The 22,126-nt window shown below is 41.0% G+C and overlaps 1 protein-coding gene across 1 annotated transcript in view; it reads left to right on the top strand.

Moving 5' to 3' along the window:
• Positions 1-1,518: 1,518 nt before the first annotated feature.
• The window catches only part of LOC101548818 (protoheme IX farnesyltransferase, mitochondrial), a 129,076-nt gene continuing 108,468 nt past the window's right edge, over positions 1,519-22,126 (top strand). Inside the window, exons 1-3 of the mRNA XM_004603979.2 lie at positions 1,519-1,659; positions 6,709-6,842; positions 8,851-9,169. Coding sequence (XP_004604036.2) covers positions 1,617-1,659; positions 6,709-6,842; positions 8,851-9,169 — 496 coding nt within the window. The 5' untranslated portion in view covers positions 1,519-1,616. The remainder of the gene's footprint in view (positions 1,660-6,708; positions 6,843-8,850; positions 9,170-22,126) is intronic.

Raw genomic sequence — 22,126 nt, forward strand, 5'->3', positions numbered from 1 at the left:
AAAACACAGCTAATATAAAATGTTTTTTATGTCACCGCTGTGGCTTTGTTTTGTTTTGGGGGTTTTTGGGTTTCCACCTGTCTATGCTCAGAGATCATGCCTGGTGGTGCTAGGGATGAACCAGGTTTTGCTGTATGCAAGGCAAGCGCTTTATCTCTAGTAAATCACAACCGTTGTGATTTAGGTAAAAGATATGGCATGACGGAAATCACATTGCAGGGATTCTGGCCCTGGGTTTGGAAGGAGCGGTTAATTAACTTTGAGCAGATATGACTCTTAAGAGAGCATAGGAGTGGTTGTGAATAGAGGACGCCTTCTATTGGAATAAAAACACGTTTATGAAAGCACACTTGGAAAGATGTTTGAAAAATTTTACACAGTATTCAGTTCTAATTTTTTTTTTTTTTGCTCTTTGGGTCACACCCGGCGATGCACAGGGGTTACTCCTGGCTCATGCACTCAGGAATTACTCTTGGCGGTGCTCAGGGAACCATATGGGATGCTGGGAATCGAACCCGGGTGGGGCGCGAGCAAGGCAAATGCCCTACCCGCTGTGCTATTGCTCCAGCCCCACAGTTCCAATTTTCTAATAAGGACTATTATTTTCCTTCCTTGAAGACAAGAAAAATCTACTGCTCTTCTGAATCGCGAAACCTTACAGGGGCTTCTGCCAACACTTTCTTGGGGACACTGACTCCATTATTATGTTTCTTCTGCAGAATCCAGAGTCCCGGGTCTCTCATCATCCCTGAGCTGCCCTTCGCTGGCTGGGGTCAGTCCGCACTGCTGTCTGCAGGCCCTACAGAACCCGACTGCTTTTCTTTTTCGAAGCCGGGATGTGTTCTTCTGGTGGTTTGCTGGTGGGACTCGGAGGAGGGGAGCTCACTGAGTTCCGCTCTGCCCTCCCAGCCCGGGGCGCCACCCGCGCCCATCTGATCCCAGTGTCCTGACGCCGCCGGGATGACGTCCTCCGACGTCCTCCGCTCCCCTCAGCCCTAGAACAACCTGTCGTCCCTGAGAAAGGTCACTCACCCAAGCGGCCAGATCTGCTTCCATTTCCCGCAATCTTAGCTCCCCTCCCCCCCCCCCCGTATCGGCACATTCTGGAGATAGATTCCCTTCCGATAAGCAACCTGAGCTCATCCATTCATCCATGCTTCCTTCTGACAGGAAACACCAGCATCGACCGCTGCCTGGCCTGCCGAGAGCCAATTTCCTTTTGGACGAACCCGAGGAGCAGCCGAGGTCTGGGAGCCGCTCTCGGGAAGCGCCCGGCCGTCCTCAGGGCTCCGGAGGCGCGGGCGCCCGTCCTCCCTCCCTCCCTCCGTCAGTCAGTCAGTCAGTCAGTCGGGGCGCCAGGCCGTCCGCCCTCCGTCAGTCAGTCAGTCGGGGCCCCGGGAGCGCCGGGCCTTCCTCCCTCCGTCAGTCCGGGCCGCGGCAGCCCGACGGGCTCGCACGCTTTTCCGGCCAACCCGGAGCCACAGCTCACGCAGCTGTCTGCGGTACCGGAAGTGACGCACCGGAAGCACCTCCCTTTGAGGGCGGGGAAGGAAGATGGCGGCGCCCAGCGGCCGGTGAGGAGGGAGGACACGGGGTTCGAAAAGCCGCCCGGTGTTATGGCCGCAGCCCCCCGCACTCTCTCCTCACGCCTCGTGACAGGTACTACGCCCGCTCTCGGCACGGCTCCGGGGAGACTTTCTCTTGTCCACGTGCCGGACTCGCTTCCGGCCGGCTGCAACCTTGGGAGACGACCTGGGCGAGCGGCGGGCGCCGCGGGCGGGTGACCTCTGCGGCCGAGGGCGCGGGCGGGTCCGAGCGCCTGCGGACGGGCTCCCGCGGGCCGGGCTGGCGGAGGAGGGGCCGTGCTGGGGGCCGCTGCGGGGCTCAGTCCGACCCTTCGGAGCCGTTGGGACCGGGCGTGCCATGGCCCCTCCGCGGGGACTGGCCTCGGGATCGTCGGCTCCGGGTCCGGGCGGCTCCAGAGTCCCCCGCGTCAGGAGCCCGATGACCGTGCCGACGGCGTGCCAGTCGCCCTGTGCGCCCGACCCCGCGCCAGCGGCCCGGCGAGTGCCCCTGCTGCCTCCCGCGTCCCGGCGGGACACCCGTGACGGGGGAACACCCGAGGCAGCGGAACACACCTGTGCAGGGGAACACACCGGTGACGGGAACACACCGGTGACAGGGGAACACCCGTGCAGGGGAACACACCGGTGACAGGGGAACACCCGAGGCAGCGGAACACACCGGTGATGGGAACACACCGGTGACAGGGGAATACCCGAGGCAGCGGGACACACCCGTGCAGGGGAACACACCGGTGACGGAAACACACCGGTGACGGGAACACACCGGTGACAGGGGAACACCCGTGGCAGGGGAACACCAGTGACAGGGGAACACCCGTGGCAGCGGAACACACCGGTGATGGGAACACACCGGTGATGGGAACACACCGGTGACAGGGGAATACCCGAGGCAGCGGGACACACCCGTGCAGGGGAACACACCGGTGACGGAAACACACCGGTGACGGAAACACACCGGTGACGGGAACACACCGGTGACAGGGGAACACCCGTGGCGGTGGAATACACCTGTGACAGGGGAACACCCGTGACGGCCCCTCAGCGCCCGGCGCCCAGTCCGGCCGCCTTACCCGTTCGCAGTGGTTCTTTGGGGATGAATGCGCTTTGGCCTGTTGGGGATGTGTGGAAGGGCAGTGCCGTCCTTGTCCCCGCAGTTTAGAGCAATGACCGATTGTGATTTGAGCACTGGAGACCCAGAGGACGAGCTCCTGTTTGGGTTGAATACCAGAAGCTTGTCAAGTGGCACTTCTCGCAAGCTCTTGACCGCATCTGGTAATCTCCAACATGGACTAAGATTTTATTTTGCAATATTATTATTAAGAGTTTGTCCTGGTCTTTCTCATCTCCAGGTCAATCATGGACTTCTTTTGGACTTGAGTTATAACATGAAACAATTGACCTAGAAAAAATCTACAAGGATTCTTCTGTTCAGAAAGGGGTGTAGAACAGGATGGTCAGCCTTGTCCACTAGGACCCCTTTTGCTTGAGAAGTGGACCCCTCCAGTGCACAGTTTTGTGGCCTCTACATTCAGTAAGCCAACTCTGTAGTGACCCACCGATTCAGAAATCAGGAGACACAGGTGGCAATGGGAGGGAGTGCAGATGAAATGATTGGCCATGATTTGGACATTGTTGAAGCTTTGGGATTAATAAAACTTAGTTTTAGGTGTCTTATGAAATTTTTCTTTGTGAAAATAGTATTTTTTTTAAAGGTCTCTGATTCTTTTTTAGTTACTTCTTCATTACCCATCTCTGCCTCTGAGTATTTCTTGATCTTGAGTTTAGATACTCATTGTTAGAGAGCTTACCTTTTTTTAGTGCTAGAATTATCATCTCTGTGAAGGCATTTCCAAGATCAGTTCCGTTGGTTAGTTGCTTTTCTGTCTTTCAATTTTGTGTTTTGAGCTATTTTACAATACAGTTTTACTTGGCTTTGCATAGAATTCCCCCTTTCAGCTAATGGGCTGCTTGGGATTCACTTGGTTTCTTGCTGTATCAGCTCTTTTGTTTGTTTGTTTGTTCCAGGGACCATCCAAAGTGATACAGTGCTTAGGGCTTACTCCTGGCTCTGCTCAAAGATCCCTCCTGGTGGGGCTCAGGGAACTACATAGGGTGCTAGGGATCAAACTTGGGACTGCTGCATGGAAGGCAAGTACCCTACTCAATATACAGTCTATTTATCCGCTGTATTAATTTTTATGCTGTTTTAGAAGGAATGGCACCTTAAAGCTATAAACATATCCCCCCAATAAAACCCCTGCCAATAAGTAATTAGTATTGCCTTATGATTTAGTAGAAGACCTACTACATGAACTTGAGTTTATCCGGTGAGGTAAACTGGGACAATATATTAAGTATTTTGTGATCATATCTGATTTTGTTTCTAAAAGTTCAAATTATTGTCTGCTATTCTCATTGAAAAGTGCTACAAATCTAACCTAGTGTTGATGGTACATGGAGCATATGGTCAAATTTAAAGTTTTTTTTTTTAAATGAGGTCTGTTTATTTAAAATCTATATTTGAGAATGTAATTAAAATATATGTGTTATTAATGTACTTCAGGTCTATTGCTGAAATGTCTAGGTAAGTTTCATAGAAATGTGACATTTTGACTAAATAAAATATTTTTGTTATGGAAAGTATAATTAATTTGCTAGCTTTTTTTCCTTTCTACTCTTAAAAAAATCTTTGAATGACAGAAAGATACAAGGAATAAGGTATTGTTTGTGCTTGAACCTGGTTCCATCCCAGCACCACATAAGATCCTTGAGCAGAGCCAGAAGTGATTCCTGAGCACAAACCCAGTATTAAGTCCTGAGATCCCTGGATGTAGCCCCCACAGCTTTGCCCTCTCCTCGTAGATAAAATCTCACATGCCATCTCAGTCATAAGGTATTTTCCAACATGTTTTTTGCTGGAGCGATAGCACAGCAGTAGGGCATTTGCCTTTCACGCGGCCAACCTGTGTGGTTCGATTCCTCCAAGCTACTGAGAGTATCGCGCCCGCAGGGCAGAGCCTGGCAAGCTACCTGTGATGTATTTGATATGCCAAAAGCAGTAACAATAAGTCTCACAATGAGAGACGTTACTGGTGCCCACTGGAGCAAATCGATGAGCAACAGGATGACAGTGACAGTGACAGTAGTAGTCATGTCTCATTGGACCGAATAGCTCCAAACTGAAATTATAAGAACAACAAAAGAGTGAAATCTAGACATTTAGATCCTTTTATCACAAAGAACAATTGAAGGCACAAATACAATCTTCAAAAAATTTAATTAACAAGCTGAAATGATCAGAACACTTGCTTCAGAAGAAGTTTTAGTCAGATAAATGATTTCAGTGCTGCTGTCATATATAAGCAACACATTCATATATGTGAGAAAGAAGCATTTTATAACTATTGAGGTTTGAGGATACCCTATAAGTGAATTAAGTCTAAGATAACTGCTATGTATTTCATGTGTAGTGGTAGTTTTCCCCACAGTCATTAAACATTTTCTTACATGGAGAGCACTGTGCTAGCGTTTAGCAAAGGGATACAGGAGATTCTCTGCTGTTAACTTGATGGTAGAAGCAATTTGCCTTAAAAAGTGCTATGAAAAGTATAAAGTGATAAAGTAGTTAAAAGATTTCTAAAGTTTAGCAAAGTTAAGTCAAGATATAAAGCAAGGAAAAAGCATAAAAGATTAACAAATTGTGAAATGTGTGCTATGCTTAGTTCTTGGTGAGGAGGGCTTTGGCAGTGTGCATACGTCATGTCTGGGTGAATAATAGGTATTCTGGACTTCAAGAGTAAAACCATTGACTGTATGATACTCAAATTGAAGAAGAAAGGAAATTTCCTGAGGTCAGCATGTGTGGTTTAAATCCTGGGATACAGTATTCCAAATGTAATATGATAAGGGTCTGTATTAGGAATGGAAAACAAATATTTCAATTGACTGGACTTGTTGGTTATGTGAAAATAAGGAGTTCAGTTCAGGATGTCTTGACATCTTACGTGGTAATGGTTTTGTCTGCAGTACTGAGTAAAGGTAAGGTTAAGAATAAAGAGTTCTTAAGTAATTCATTGATGAGAGCATACTAAGAATAGTTGGAAAAGCCATAATGACTCTAGAAATGGGTTGAATATTAGAAATTACCTGATAATTTGTGTTTGCTTTGGTGCAGACTATATTGTTGTGATTTGTTTTGCTTTGCTTTGTCTTTTTTTTTTTTTTTTTGAGGGGGTCGGCGCACTCTGTGATGCTCAGGGGTTTTTCTTGACTCTGTACTCAGGAATCACTCCTGGTTGTGCTGGGCATGCCAGAGGTTGGGGGGGAGGGGCAGTTGTGAGGACCATATGGTATGGAATATGCTGGGATTCAAACATAGGTCACTGCAGGCAAGGCAAATGCTGTGCCCACTGAACGATTGCTCCGGCCTTCAGCTGTATTATCAAGTGGGTATACAACTCCCTTCAAGTGGCAGCACAGTAAGAGGAGACATTATCGGAAATTAACAAGGAAGGTGGCAGAGGCCCTTTATTGGGTCCTTTTATTGACTTAAAAGAAAAGGAAGAATTTCTTGTATTGTTAAAAATTAGAATAATAGGAGGTCTAAAATTGTGTTTTGTGAAATTTGAAAGATTTTATTACCTAAAAATCTTGGAACAAAAATAATTTCTTCCTAACAAAACTGTTGTATTTACTGGGAATTAATGTTCTATTTTAGTTAAATCTTGTATTTGACATAGCAGAACATTAATTAGAAATCCATCTTCTAGCACATCTGTTACTTTTTCAGAAAAATTGTGCTTCTCATTTTTTAGTTTTATAAAGTGGTTTATATATTATTCTTAGAAAAATTTACAGAATGGTCATTCCAGCAGTTCATATAATAAAAGCACAGTTATCCTGAAAAGACAAATTTCTCTAGTCCTTCTAATGCATTATGCTGACTTAAGCAGTGAGCAGGGCTAATTCCTTATAGTTTTTTGCAGATCTGTATTACGTCATTTCAAAATTCTGACCCTACCAAATATGTTGTTCTTAGTATAGTGAACTGTTTTGCTTTTGTGTGGGTACAATTATCATTAGGTAGGAATTTTGAATACTTTCCCTTTCTTTTTCTCTATAGGTGGAGTAGGAGGATGTGTCTGGCGTTTGGAAGGGAGAGCTATGCAGAAATCCCCTCACAAGTTCTTGCACCTTTTCAGGACTGCCAATAAGCAGTGGCTCACAGTTCAACGGTTCAACTTTCTGAAGCGCTTGGTATGTTTGGAAGACCTTCCTTACTCTGCTGCTACTGCCTTTTCTCTCTCTGTATGTGGGAATTTCATATGTTCCTATTATAAGAAGAGCTGTAAGAAGTGTTCTTTGAATAGGACTTTTATGTAGTTCTCTTAAGTTTACACAAAACTTAAATCTGTTACTTATATTATTTTTAACTGAACTCAATGCACCTTTAAAAAAATTAAAATTCTCTCAGTTTGGTATGACAAAAATAATTGCTTATGAAAATAGTAGTGGTCTCCTATTCTTATCATATAGAGGCACTGCATTTGAAAGTCTTTTAAACATATGTAGTTTTGAGTAGGGTTTAGAGTTTTTGTTATGCTAGGCATTTTAGAAAGGATTTGATAATATATTTCCATCCTTTTGAATACCTTTTTCTGGGTTGGCTCCATGATATTTTGGACTTATTTAATATGACCACTGAGAACATTTGCCATTTTCTCATGTAGAGAAGGTTCTATTTTTTGTATGTTGGTTGTTGGGCTACACCAGGCTCTGCATCAGGGATCTCCTGGTGGGGCTCGGGGGACCGTATAGGATGTTGGAGTTTGAACCTGAACCCATACGGGCCACATGCATGGCAAGTGCCCTACCTGCTATACTATTACTCCCACCCCAACAAGGATCTATTTTCTATGGAGAAGTAGACATGATGACTATGATGATTATAGAATAAGCATGCAAGAAGAGCAAATACATAGTCTGAACTCCTTTTTGACATTTCTCTCATCCTTTTAAACTTAAAATGCCTCTTTAATTCAAAATATTAATATAACTGTTTTAATAATATTTAATTCCTAGAGATGTTGACTTGTTAGTTGAGAATTAATGATAATGAATATTTAGAAAAACACCTTCAAATGTGTGTAATACTTTTTTTTATTTAAATCTAAACAGAACTCTCATTTTATTCATGTGTTTATAATTATTTTCCCTTGGACCGGTTTCTTTAAGACTACTTTCAAACTTCTGTCTATAATGGAAAAGTTGCTAGTCTAGTTTTTATGATAGATGACTCCAAGTCTCAGGTGTACCTATAACTGTTGTTGATAAACTCATCACTTTATTTCTGCTTAATTTTTAATTTATAAACTTAAAAGGGAGTACTAATAACTATCATCTTTGAGAAACAGACAGACAGAAGAAAAGTGCCTGCTGTAAAGACAGACTGGTGGTTGTGGATGGAAGAAGCAAAACTGGGGGCATTGGTAGTAGGAAATGTACACTGGTGAAAGGAAGGATGTTGGAACATTGTATGATCAAAACCCAATCATGAACAACTTTGTAACTTTATAAGCAAATAAAACAAAAGGTGATCTAGGCATCCCCCCTTTACTACAAACAAAATCAACTGTCATCTTTAAACTTAAGTTGAGATTAAAAGAGAAATATAACGCATCAGCTCTCAAGATATATCTTGCAAATCAACTATATAAAGTGCCTCACAAACATTAGTAGTCATTACTTTTTTCTTCTAAGTTATAGATACTGACTCTAATGTCCACATTTCTTTCCACAAACACACAATTGCAATGTCACTTAGTACTGGGTGATGGCCTGCTGTTGAACTCCTCTTTGTATTGTTTGTTGGAAACATGAAATGTCAAGAACTTAATTTGACTGTTGATTATCGAAAACATTTTGTTGTATTGGCACTGTTAAACTTCCATTTTCTAACACTATAGTGGGGGAAAATTGTAAAGGAGATGAATATTTTTCTTAAATGAAACTTAAATTTCTAGTAATTTTTTGACCTTTAATTTTGCAAGCCATTCTAGTCCTTAATCGTATTTTCTTTATCTCTTGGTATAGTTATTTCCATGTAAGAAAGCCTCTTTAATATTAGTTAATTCATCAGTTATTCTTTTAAATATAAAATCTTTTAAGTACCACAAAATCTGGGCTAATGGAAGTTGTTTGCTTAACAATCCATTTGATAGCTTTTTGGTGTTGGATGTATAGTGATGTATACTTTTTTAATTAGTTTGTCACACAACTGAACAGAAGTCTGAACCAGCAAGTTAAACCAAAGCCAGAACCAGTGTCATCTCCTTTACTTGAAAAAATCTCTTCAAGTCAAGGCAAAGCTGAAATATATGAGATGAGACCTCTTTCATCCCCAAGCCTATCTTTGTCCAGAAAACCAAATGAAAAAGAAGTGATTGAACTAGAATCTGCTTCAATAATTGAAAGCTCTGTAGAAGTTGCACAACAGAGAGATGAAAATCAGTGGAAAGAGATGAAGCTGCATATGGACAGTTTACCCGGAATTTTGGCTCGACTCTCCAAAATAAAACTCACAGGTACTTTTGTTTTTCTCTATAGTTAAGAGTCTTGAGCTTTTATTTGCAGTCAAACAAAAACTTAATTTGTTTATTGCTTTAAAAGGAATCTTAAGTCTGAGTCCACTGAATATTTTTCCTTTCTTTAGTTAAAATGGGGTTCTAAAAGACTTTTTCTGAATTCCATTTGCACCGAATTGTGAATAGTACTGTTTTAAATGTATCACTGTCACTGTCTCTGTATCACTGTCATTCCCTTGCTCATTGATTTGCTCGAGTGGGCACCAGTAATGTCTCCATTTTGAGACTTTGTTGTCACTGTTTTTAAAATAGTCTTTCATTTGCAATTAAAGTAGGGTATCTATCCTGCTTATTTTTTTGTCCTTTGTGTTTTTGATACTATTATTGGTATTTGAAGATGTAATAAGGTGAAAGAGTTCTGCCTGTTGGTGTTTTAGAGCAGAACAAGCTGTGCTGTTGTGGATAGTGTGCAGTAGACCCACAGTAGGCCTACAGTGGCCACGGGACTCCTGGGTTTTGATTCTTTATTTATTTTCATATTTCAGTATGTGAGATACCTGGCTGTACTCAGGAATTACTCCTGACTCTGTGTACTCTTAGTAGTTCTTAGGGGGCCTTATATGGCAACCGGGATTGAATCTGGGTTGGCTGCATGCAAGGCAAGGCAAGCTCTTTGGCACTGTTTAGATTTTTCTAGGGCCTCTGGAATTGGTCCAGGGAGGTGAAGACTTTGAGTTTTCTAGGAGATTAAAGCCATGTTTTTGGCTCAAATGCTAGTAAACTGGACCAAACTAAATTGAGTGTATTTGGTTAGTAACTCATAATTACATCATTTGATTTATTATTGCTATTGTTATTGCTATAATGTATTGCTATCCCATAGCATAACTGAACTAAACTTGAAAATAACTTACCCTGGCTAAGGAGATAACCCAAAGGATTGGAGCGTATGCTTTGCATGGGGAAGCCACCCCAAGCAATACTGAGTATGCTCCCTTGCAAAAAAAAGAGTAGTAATAATTTATCCTTTGGAAATTATCTTCTGGGTCAACCTTCAGACTGTGTCTTTTTCTTCTAAGATGGAAATTAGGAAAAGTAACATGTGAATGATAAAGGTCAACCAGGAAAATAATAAATAGTAAATTATAGTAAATAATAAATAATAAATGATCTGGTTAAGTCTATAGTAGAAAATAGACAAATCAGACAAAGAGATTTTTGAGAGTAATGAAAATCAGGAAGAGAGTGGTTCTTTGTTTTTTAAGAGAGTTGAGCCTGAAAATCCACATTGACTGCTTATTCAGTGAAAATCTTTCTTTGGGGAATTACAAAAAAATGTAGGGAGTAAGACATTGAGTAATTCCAGATTATATCCTTGAAAAGATGTCCTATCTTTGTCACTTGTGCAAATGATGTTTTACATTGTTGACTTAAGACTGGTCATACATTTTATTATAAGGATGACAACCAAAAGTGAAGTTGCTCAGTCTGGGCCATCAGAAGTGACTTCTGCGCATGTCTGCAGCAGGAGCTTCCTTATTAGCACCATCATTTAATATGTTTTTTTCTTAATACCTCCTATAATTACATCTGTCTATTGTCTGAATTCTGTCAGTAATACCAGCATCCTAGCTTCCTCCAGATGAAACTTTAGAATGATTCTCAACTCTTTGTTCTTTTCCCTACTTTCCTCATTCATCTCTAGTCTAACATGCAGCTGTTACTAATGGGTTCTTTTATACATTTTTTTCATTCCTGTTTCCAAAGCTGCTAACCAAATTGAGGTGCAAAAATTTAACTATTGTGTCAGTTCTCAACTTTTCTTCCTGTCCTCCTTCTCTCTCTATTGCAATATACTAGCTTTCCTCTTACCTGATAGAGATACTTTTCAAGATCTTCAGTGGATGTGTGAAGTCACAGGAATTCCTTATAGGAACATATCCTTTATAAAGTTTAGTTTATAAATTACAAACAGTAAAAGATTAGTAGTAATACCTAATAATAAGTAGAACTATTACAGCAGTGCACTGTTACTTATATGTGAGCTTTCTCTCTGTCTCTCTCAATATGTCCTATATTTTCAGGTTGTATTTGACTGCAAAGGAAGGTAAAACCTTCAATAATGGATGATTACTTTATAGGTTGCCCAGGTTCTGCCTTTCCTAAAATATTGCTTATATGTATTTCTAATCTACACAAGACTTTATTTTTCCATATTACCTAGTTAGATTTTGTTTTTCTTTGCTCGCGGCCACTCCCAGCAGCGCTGTTGCTGCCCAGGCGCTGCCTGGCCTATTCTTGGCCTGGCAGCACATGCCAGCCAGTTTGGTTTTTATGCCTGACGATGCTTAGGGTTCATGCAGTATCAGACTGGGTGACCCTACACATGCTGGCATGTGTTTGAATATTGCAGTCTAGAATGAGTACACTTTGCAGTCCAAACTGACTTGATTCTCTCTCTCTCTCTCTCTCTCTCTCTCTCTCTCTCTCTCTCTCTCTCTCTCTCCCTCTTCCTCCCTCTGTCTTTCTCTTTCTCTCCCTCTTTTTCCCTCTTTCTCCCTTTCTCTCTGTCTCTCTCTCTCTCTCCCTCCTTCTCCCTCTCTCTCTCTGTCTCTGTCTGTCTCTCTCTCTCTCCCTCTCTCTCTCTCTATCTCTGTCTGTCTGTCTGTGTGTGTGTCTCTCTCTCTTGTCCTCACCTTCTCCTGCTAGTTTGGCCTGTGCTGCCCTAATGTGCACTTTGCCCTGTGTCCTCTGGCAGCTGGTCTCTTTAGTGATGTCCGGTCTCATTCTTTCAAGGCTTTTCCATTAGGATTTCTCTTGACTGCTCTAGGCAGATTGGAGTTCAGGTCATGACTATGTTTACTAGTGAGTGAGACTATGCAGTTTTCTCTCTTCCCCCAACCCCTCTCTCTTCTAGGGATTGGAAAGATTGTTTCATATCTGCTTGGGAGGGGGTCATAGGGGATGAGGGGACCATGCAATGCCAGGGATGGAACTGGGTTTGGTTGCACGTGAGGCAACTGAGTAAACTCATACCTCATCTCTTAGGTCTTGACAGTTCTTTAAATAATTTGTTCATCAATAAAGTAGCAGCAATAATATCATTTAAGAATTTAATTACATAATGCTTTTAAAGTACCCAATAGCATACCTGTCATATGAGATCTTGAAAGGTGAATTTCAAGATAATTACAGATAAAAACCTATTGTGTGTGTATATATATATATTTTTCCCCAAGATGTAATATTTTTTATATATATAGGCAGTTCATTTGTAATGCTGATAATAGAGTTTCAGGCATATACTGTTTCAAGTCCAAATCCACCACTGTCTCAGCATATCTTTACCCGTGACCCTTACATCACACCCCTCCTCTTTCACTGTATCACACAGTCATCCCATTGCTCATCGATTTGCTTGAGCAGCACCAGTAACATCTCCATTTTGAGACTTGTTGTTACTGTTTTGGGCAGCTATAAGGTATAGTCTTATCATAGAGTAGAAATAAAAACTTATAAACATGCGGTCCTATAACTTGTACTTTTCTCTTAATGGTATAGTTCACACTGACAATATTTACTATACTGCATACTATTTCATAATATGGCATTTCCATTATTTCTTAACTAATCTTTAGGAATAAATATCTAGGATATTTTAAGTCAAACTTTGAATATTTCCATGATTCTTAGGATAGCACTGTAGCCCTGTCGTCCTGTTGTTCATCGATTTGCTCAAGCAACCACCAGTAACGTCTCCATTGTGAGACTTGTTATTGTTTTTGGCATATTGAATATGCTATGGGTAGCTTGCTAGGCTCTGCTGCATGGGCAGGATACTCTTGGTAGTTTGCTGGGCTCTCCGAGAGGGACGGAAGAATTGAATCCAGGTCGGACTCGTGCAAGACAAACGCTCCAACCACTGTGCTTCAGATTCTTAGGATAAGTATTTAAAATATAATTGTTGATTGTAAATGTGTAATTTTGATAGATTGACCAGTTTGTTTCTTAAAAAGAATCATATAATAATGTATAGTCCCAGTTCAGTGGTACATGAGAATATGATTCTTACTGTATTCTGAACTTAAGCATAGGAAGTCTTTAGCAATTTTTCTGTTTAATAGTTGAAGAGATTTCTACGTGTTGCTATTTATTTTTTGTGAGATTTTTGCATCATTTTATTTTGATGAATTGTGTTTTTTCTTCTACTTGCCCATATCTTCGGTTATTTCTTAGTGACTGTTTAGATAAAGTAAATATGGTAAATTTTTTAAAGAAAATGAGTATTTCACCTATCAGATGCCTCAGAAATTTTTTTCTTTTTCTTTATGATGTTTACATTGTGATGTTGCTTCACTTTATTTTGTTTCACTGTGATTTTTAACTTGGATATATTCACATTTAGCAGTTTTTTTAAAAAAAAGTTTTAGAAAGATTTCTACCATTTGTGATTGTAAAAGCATCCATTCATATTTTTTCAGGTACTTACTCTAAACAATAGAAATATTTAAGGAGTCTGTGATCACTGTGGTAGAACTAATTTTTTGTCACTTTTCATTTCTAGCTGTAGGAAGCAAAGACTGTAGCGTTAAGGGTAGCATGTAGTTATCAGACTTACTTTTTCTTATTTCCATAGGATGGGAGTGTAGCAGCAGCCTAATGCTTTGACATTTATTCCAGAATCTGGGCCAGCTATGTGTTGGCATGAATATTATTGAAATATATATATATATATATACATACATATGTGTATCTGTATTTATGAACGGAAGTTAGACTGAATTTGTTAAAAAGTAGTAATATGCCTCCCAGGTTTTCTCTTGCCAACTGAACTATTTACAATATGTTTTTAAGAGTTTGTTGCAAGGACCACACTGGGGAGAAGAAATTTTATTTGGATAAGGATTATAAGATTTGGTGACTTAACTTAGTTTAGACTTAATATAGGTCAATAAAAGCAGAAAACTTTTCCTGAATAATATCTGTGCTAAAAAAGCTGCAACACATTTCCTAAACCAGAACACAAAAATTGATTCTTTTTAGAGCCAATAGATTATTCTGTTGATGGAACTGATACAAGCTATACTCAGTATATGTATTTTTCCCCCTTAAAGTATAGAAAGGTAATTTGGGGGGAGGTAAGTTTTATTTTATTACTTATTCATTTATTTTTGATGTGTAGTAAGATTTTTTTTAATTGAATCATCGTGATATACACAGTTATTAAGTTCATGATTGGGTTTCTGTCATATAGTCTTCCAACACCTGTCCCTTTACCAGTGTACATTTCCCACCACCAGTGTCCCCAGTTTCAAGTGTGGGAAGGTGGTTTATCAAAGATGGGTTTTATCCCTGGCACCTTAATGTCTCCTGAGCACTGCCAGGAGTGATCCCTGAGCACAGTACCAGGAGTAAGCCATCTGCACAGTCAGGTGTAGCCCTCCAAAACAGACTGCAATATTATAATCTCTGGTCCACTATTTATTTACTTTATGGTTATATATGCACTCACATACACATACACATACATATTTATATCTCTAAACTTGTTTCTTCATCAATAGAATAGGGTAATCACATACCTCTTAGAATTCTTGTAAATATTTTGTAACAGTAATTTCTAAAGAGATTTTCTGAGGTATTGCAAATAAATAATTTAATACTGAGCCTAACATATGGTAAAGATTCAAGAAAATTTAATTATTCTATTTTCTGACTCTGTTTATAGTTTCTAAGTGTTTTATAAGAATGGGGACACAATTCATGTTTTGTTCAGTTACTTGCTTTTTTCCCTGTATACACTACCATAGACATGCTTTTTCATCAGTATAATTGAATTTACATTCTTTATTTTTTTAGGGTTTGTTTGTTTGTTTTCTTCAGTTTGGGGCCACACATGGTGTCCTCGGGACTTACTCCTGGCTCTCTGCTCAGGAATAGTCTGGTAGTGCTGAGGAGACCGTAAGTCATGCTGGGATAGAACTAGAGTCAGATGGCCATGTAGCACAGGTGCTTAAGCCCCTGCAACTCTGTCTGCCCACCATTCATCAGCTAGCCAAGACACCCCATCAAAAAATGGGCAAAGAGATGAACAGAAACTTCCTCATAGAAGAAATACAGATGGCTAAAAGGCACCTGACAAAATGTTCTACATCGCAAATCATCAGCAAAATGCAAACTAACAGTGAGCTATCACTTCACTCTCGAGAGACGGGCACACATCAGGAATAGTAGCTGCAGGGTTGCTGTGGATGCAGGAAAGGGCCCCTCATTCCCTGCTGCTGAAAGTGTGACAGGCTAAGCCTTATTGGAAGACAGCATGGACATCATTCCAAAAAGTAGGAATTCAGCTAACATATAACTCAGTAACTGTCACCTCTTTTATGCCAGGAGTAGTATTTTGTGCTCAGTAGGTACTCATGGTATGTTAATTGATTGTGTGCTTAGGTTTTTCTTCCTCATCTAACAATTTACCTTGGCGTTGTTCTTTTCTAATTGCATTTTCTGTTTGTCTGATTATGTTGGGGCCTCATCCAGTGGTGCTCAGGGATCACTCCTAGCAGGTTTAAGAGACCAAACCTGGGTCAGCCAACTGCAAAGCAAGTGCCCTGCCCATTATCCTATCACTCCTACCCTTCCTGTTGAATTTTAAACTATAAGATGGAGGTTACCAGTTCTATTACTTGTGTAACATTCCTGTGGCCTGAAGGAGATGTGGAGGTAGCTATCAGCAGTGGAATTCTCTCTAAAAGAGTTTTTTTTTTTTTTTTTGCTTTTTGGGTCACACCCAGCGATGCTCAGGGGTTACTCCTGGCTTTGCACTCAGGAGTTACCCCTGGCGGTGCTTGGGGGACCATATGGGATGCTGGGGATCGAACCCAGGTCGGCTGCGTGCAAGGCAAACGCCCTACCCGCTGTGCTATCGCTCCGGCCCCTCTAAAAGAGTTTTTAATGTGTTTTGAATTCATAGTTTCAGCTTCCTGCTTTTCAAACTTAGTGGCTTCTCTTTCTCCCCCTCTTTCTCCTTCTCTTCCTCCCTTTGTGTTCAGGAATCACTCCTGGTGGGAAAAGCAAGTGTTATCCTCCTGACCCCTTCCTCCTTCTTCCTTCTCCTCCTTCCCCTCTCCCACCTCTTCTTTCCTCCTTCCTCCTCCTATTTTTCTGTTGTTTTTTTTTTTTAATCTGTTAATCTGTGGCTGGAGCAATAGCACAGCACAGCGGTTGAGCGTTCACCTTTCACTCGGCTGACCCGAGTTCGATTCCTCCGCTCCTCTCGAAGAGCCCAGCAAGCTACTGAGAGTATGGAGCCTGCACGGCAGAGCCTGGCAAGCTACCCATGCGTATTGGATATGCCAAAAACAGTAACAATAAGTCCCTCAATGAGAGACGTTACTGGTGCCCGCTCGAACAAATCGATGAGCAACGGGATGACAGTGACAGTGAATCTGTTTCTTCTGTTAGCATATATTATCTTTGCCCAGCCTTTTCTTTGGTGCTACCGAATGTTGAGTTGGAAAAGTAGCCCACAACTTAGTAATAATGTCTTGACCACTCTCCCTTTTTTTTTGGCGGGGGGTGTGTAATCTATTTTTCTTTACTGTCATATATCATCTCTACCCTAGCCCATTCTCTGGTGCTAATGCATGTTATTGGAAATGTTATCACAATGCCAGTGATAATGATTTGCTCCTCTGCATTGGGCTGGAGCGATAGCACAGCGGTTGGGCTTTCGCCTTTCACGCGGCCGACCCGTGTTCGATTCCTCCGCCCCTCGGAGAGCCAGCAAGCTACTGAGAGTATGGAGCCCGCTCGGCAGAGCCTGGCAAGCTACCCATGCGTATTGGATATGCCAAAAACAGTAACAATAAGTCTCTCAATGAGAGACGTTACTGGTGGCCGCTTGAACAAATCAATGAGCAACGGGGGAATCACAGTGACTACTCTGCATTAAGGTACTCTGAACTGTTTCTGCCCTGTGTCTGAAAATTTTCTCAAAAAGTACTGCTTGCTTTTCAATGTGACCAGTTTTTTAGCCCTTTAGTTGTAATGCAGCTGTCTTTAAACACACTGTTTTGGTAAAGAGACTTTTCCTGGGGTGAAAGGGGGGTTACTCTGGTCTCTGACCTTTACTTCTCAACATCAGAAAGGAGTAATGGTTGTTCCCAAATAGTCTTTTTTGTTTTGTTGTTTTGTTTTTCAGTCCATAGCTACTGTACTCAGAGTTTACTCCTCAATTTGTGTGGCTAGATCACTCCTGGCATTGCTGGGAGCTGAGGAGGAGGCATTTGAGTGCTGGAGATTGAAACAGAGCCAGTTGTGTGCAAGGCAAGCACCTAAACCTCTGTGGTATCTCTCCAGTTCTCATATAGTCTTTATTCCCCAAATGTATCCATTTCCTTAGTAGTTGATACTTAGGTCATCTGATACATTTCACTATTCATATAATGAAAGTAGTCAGTTCTCAGCAACTGGTTTCAATTTAGTTTCATCTGTATTATATTTAGCAAACATTTCTTGAGGGGTTTTAGTGTCCTCTGCTACCTAATTTATTGCTGATGCAGGCTTTCCTTTGATTTTTTTCATCTTATTTCATCATTTCAACTAGTTTTTGGTGGTGGTAGAGCATGTAGATGCTTTAGCTAATGTTTTAATTTAGTTGAAAAATATATCTAGGATATTTTTTTCTGTTTATTTATTTTATATTCAATTTAATGTCACTTGAACTGATTGTACAGTGCTGTGGTAGATGCTAGAGGAATGTTAAGATAAATTCCATGATTATGATTGTCACAGATGAGTGGATAAAGAGAAGTCGTTGTATGTATACACAACAGAATACGATTTCATCTGTAAACTGATGTAATCTTGCAGTTTAGTGCAATGCTGATGTTAAGTGAAGTAAGTCTGAGAGATAAGGACAGATACTGAATGGCTTCATTTATGTGTGGCATAGAGATAAAGCAAAGGGAATAGACAATACTGGATTACAGTGCTCAGATTATCAAACCTTGGTGGGACGGGTGTGGGGTTAAGGAAGAACTGGACTAAATGTGATTGATACAGGGGCAGTGATGGAAGGTCTTGGGCACTTTGGTGGTGGTGAGGTCCAGTAACCTTGTGTATCAGGACCATAAATGGGTCTGGAGTGGTAAACCAGCGGGCAGGGCACTGGCCTGCACACAGGCGGCGGTGCAGTCTCTGACATCACATATGTTCCCCTGAGCTCACCAGGAATGATTCCTGAGTGCAGAGCTAGGAGTGAGCCCAGAGCACCCCTGGATGTGCCCTCAAAACCAAAAAAGAAAAACAAAACAAACACAATGTTAACATGATTGTGAACACTCTACTTAAGCTGTATCCGAAAGAAAAAATTTAGTTTTAAAGATGAGAGGAAGAAAACTTTTAAGTTGAAATGGGTCCGACTACATGTAACTAAAAATTTGAATAGTGACTTGACAAATAAAGGAATTATTTTCCCCTCCCATCAAAGTGTTTGCAATAAAAGACTTTGACGAATATTGTCAACATACATTATTTTTCATTTTTGTTTTGGCATTTTTTGTAACATTTGGCTTTTGTTCTCAAGACCACAGAATGTCTATCTTATTTTAGACAGAGTGAAGCAGGACAGTAATACCCACAGGCAGAAACCTCCTTTCAATAATTTGCCTTTGGGGCTAGAGAAGTAGTACAGAGGGCAGGAAATTTGGCTTGCCTGAGGCCGTCCTGGCTTGGGTCCCTTAGACCACATGCAGCTTCCCAAGAATCGCCATGGAGCGAGGTTCTTTCCATCATCTAGACTTCTGGCCTCATTTCCATACATTCCTTCACTTTTGGTCTGGGACGGGACCAAAGACTATTTCCACTGAAGGATGGACCTGGTGTAGATGGGCTCCAGAACATACTCGAGAAACTCGTATCTGGAGAAGTCCATCAGCATCCTCTCTTCTACCCCCTCTTAGCACTCTCAGCAAACCACCATGTTTCTTTTATGCAAACAAATGTAGATTGAGTTCTTATTAAGTAGGATACCACAGCCTCATGCTAACCTGGTTTATCTGCAATCTCACCTTTTCTTTCCTCTGCCTGTTCCTGCCTTTTCCCTGTGTTGGCTTTTTGATGGAGTACCTTGCACCCTCAATCTGGTTGATGGAGTGGATTACTCTCTCAACATGATAGCTGTAAATTCTCTTAGATACTACAAGGACAAACAGATCTCCTTCCCATAGAGGCAAATAAATGATTGCTTGTAAACCCTTCAAGTCAAATTTATCCAGGGGTTTTATTGTCATTGTCAAGGATCTGGTTTCCAGTTCAAGGCAAAGTTTGGTAGTATCTCTTTAAGATTCAGGAATGAAACACAGAAATGCATGTTTAAATATACTTTACATGTTATAAGGTTATCTCTTTAATTAAAAAGATTTTGCTGGGGCTGGAGCAGTAGCACAGCGGGTAGGACATTTGCCTTGCACGTGGCTGACCCAGGCTCAATTCCCAGCATTCCATATGGTTCCCTGAGCACAGGGGTAGTCCCTGAGTGCAGAGCCAGGAATGACCCCTGTGCATTGTTGGGTGTGACCAAAAAGAAAAAACAAATTGCTTATCTCTTTTAGAAAACCTTTCTAAAATATATCATGAAGCGCTAATTTTTTTTTTATGTCATAAGAAGAGGAAATGAATTTAGATGTTAATAAGGAAAGAAAGGATGTCATTCTAGCATGCCAATGTTTTTTTATATATGTATGTACATTTCTCTTATATTTTTTTGCCTTTTGGGTCACACCCGGCGATGCTTAGGGGTTACCCCTGGCTCTGCACTTGGGAATTACTCCTGGTGATGCTTGGGGGATCATAATGGATGTTGGGGATTGAACCCAGGTTGGCCACTTGCAAGGCAAAGGCACTCCCCACTGTACTATCACTCAGACCCCTGTATATGTGCATTTTCCTCTGTATTTACACTGATGCTTTAACTGGAGTACTCTCACCTTCAGTAAGAAGTATTTAAGTAATTTCTATACTTGTTATTCCTTCAGCACCTCTCTCATTTCTGTTCACTATCCTAATTCCTACTAATCCTCTGGTCTTCACTTTTGATATCAGTAGTTTGATAGGACTTCTGGTTATAAAGCCCTTTTCTACTCTTGACAGCAGACTTGACATCAGTAGTTGAACTGCTATCACATTGTGTTGTAATATTGTAATCCTTATGGGTTGTTTGAGTTTTCAGCACTTTGAGTGGCAAGAGTACTTGTTTATTATTGTGTTTTCACTGACTGATGAATCCCTTGCACATAGTAATTGTTAAAATAAGTAGGACACTTAATGGGAAAAATACATTGAATTCTTGCCTTCCTTGCAGAATTTTGACCAACTTACCAATTACAAATTACCTTTTAATTATCTTATTGTATTGAATGCTTAATAGTAACTGAAAAGTGTTAATGTAATACTCAACCATAGGCTGTTGTGCTTTGTAATTCTTGGGTTCTTTTGTTTGATTTTTTTCCCAGTTTGGGGCTTCACTTGGTAATTCTCAGAGGTTGCACCTGGTATTATAATCAGGAACTATTCCTGGTGGTGCCAGGGGAGTGTATGGGGTGTGTGGTACTAAACCCAGGTGGGTCAGGAACAAAGCAAGCCCCTACCCTTGTACATGCTGTTTTTCACTTGTAGATTTCACCTGCTGTCTTTGTATACAGGTATTTTTAATTTGCTTCTTCATTTTGTACTTTGCTTAACTATGGGGCTTTAAAATGGCCCTCTGCTTTTCTCTAAAAGTTCATTGACATTGTGAAAATGCTAAATCTTGAAGCTTTAAAACTTCACTTTGGTTTATTCTAAAAGTTCTAGTCTCCAGTGAGATACTTAATTTTCGAAAAACGGTGATGTAAATGCCATCATAAATTAATCATCTTTTAGAGTTAGCAAATGACAATTGTTAATTTTACTTAAAGAGACAGCTGCAGCCTTCAGAGAATTCTTCTAGTTGTTGGTCACATAAAAAACATTTCTAGAATGATGGCACTCATTTGTGAGATGTTAAAAATTAGTATATTAATATTCAAGGCCAGGAAAAATAGGGACCAGAAGGACTGGGGACTGGTCAGTGATTGGAGGCTTGCCACAGGTGTGGGGGGGGCAAAGGGCAGTCAGGATAGAGAAGGGACCAGTATGACAGTAATAGTTGGAAATGATCACTCTGGACAAGAACTGAGTGTTGAAAGTAGGTAAAGGGATATACATGATAATTTCCTTTCAGTATCCATATTGCAAACCATAGTGCCTAAAGTGAAAGAAAAGAGGGAGGGAAGAGAGGTGAGAGGGGAAAGAGGGAGAAAAGAGAGGGTGAGAGAGAAAGGGGGAGAGACAGAGAGAGAGAGAGAGAGAGAGAGAGAGAGAGAGAGAGAGAGAGAGAGAGAGAGAGAGAGAGAACATGATATGGCTGGAGCCATAGCACAGCGGGTAGGGCAGTTGCCTTGCACACAGCCGACCAGGGTCGATTCCTCCATCCCTCTTGGAGAGCCCGGCAAGCTACTGAGAGTATTGAGAGTATCTCGCCCACATGGCAGAGCCTGGCAAGCTACCCATGGTGTATTCGATATACCAAAAACAGAAACAGCAAGTCTCACAATGGAGATGTTACTGGTGCCGCTTGAGCAAATTGATGAGCAATGAGATGACAATGATACAGTGGTATAGTGATGACTGAAACCCAATCATGAAAAACTTTGTAACAGTATGTTTTACTATGATTGAATATAATTTTTTTAATTTCTACAAAATTTTTACTAGAAAATTATCTTGAATGCTTAGAATAATGATGTAGTCAACATTATTGGAAAAATGATTACCATTCAGTTATTAGGAGTAAATAATAATTCACATTGGGGGAAAAGTGTGTTTGTGTGTTTGTGTATGTGTGCATACACGCGTGTATGTGTTTGTAGGGGTGTG

This window comes from Sorex araneus, chromosome 6, assembly GCF_027595985.1.
Source record: "Sorex araneus isolate mSorAra2 chromosome 6, mSorAra2.pri, whole genome shotgun sequence".
Classification (NCBI taxonomy): Eukaryota; Metazoa; Chordata; class Mammalia; order Eulipotyphla; family Soricidae; genus Sorex; species Sorex araneus.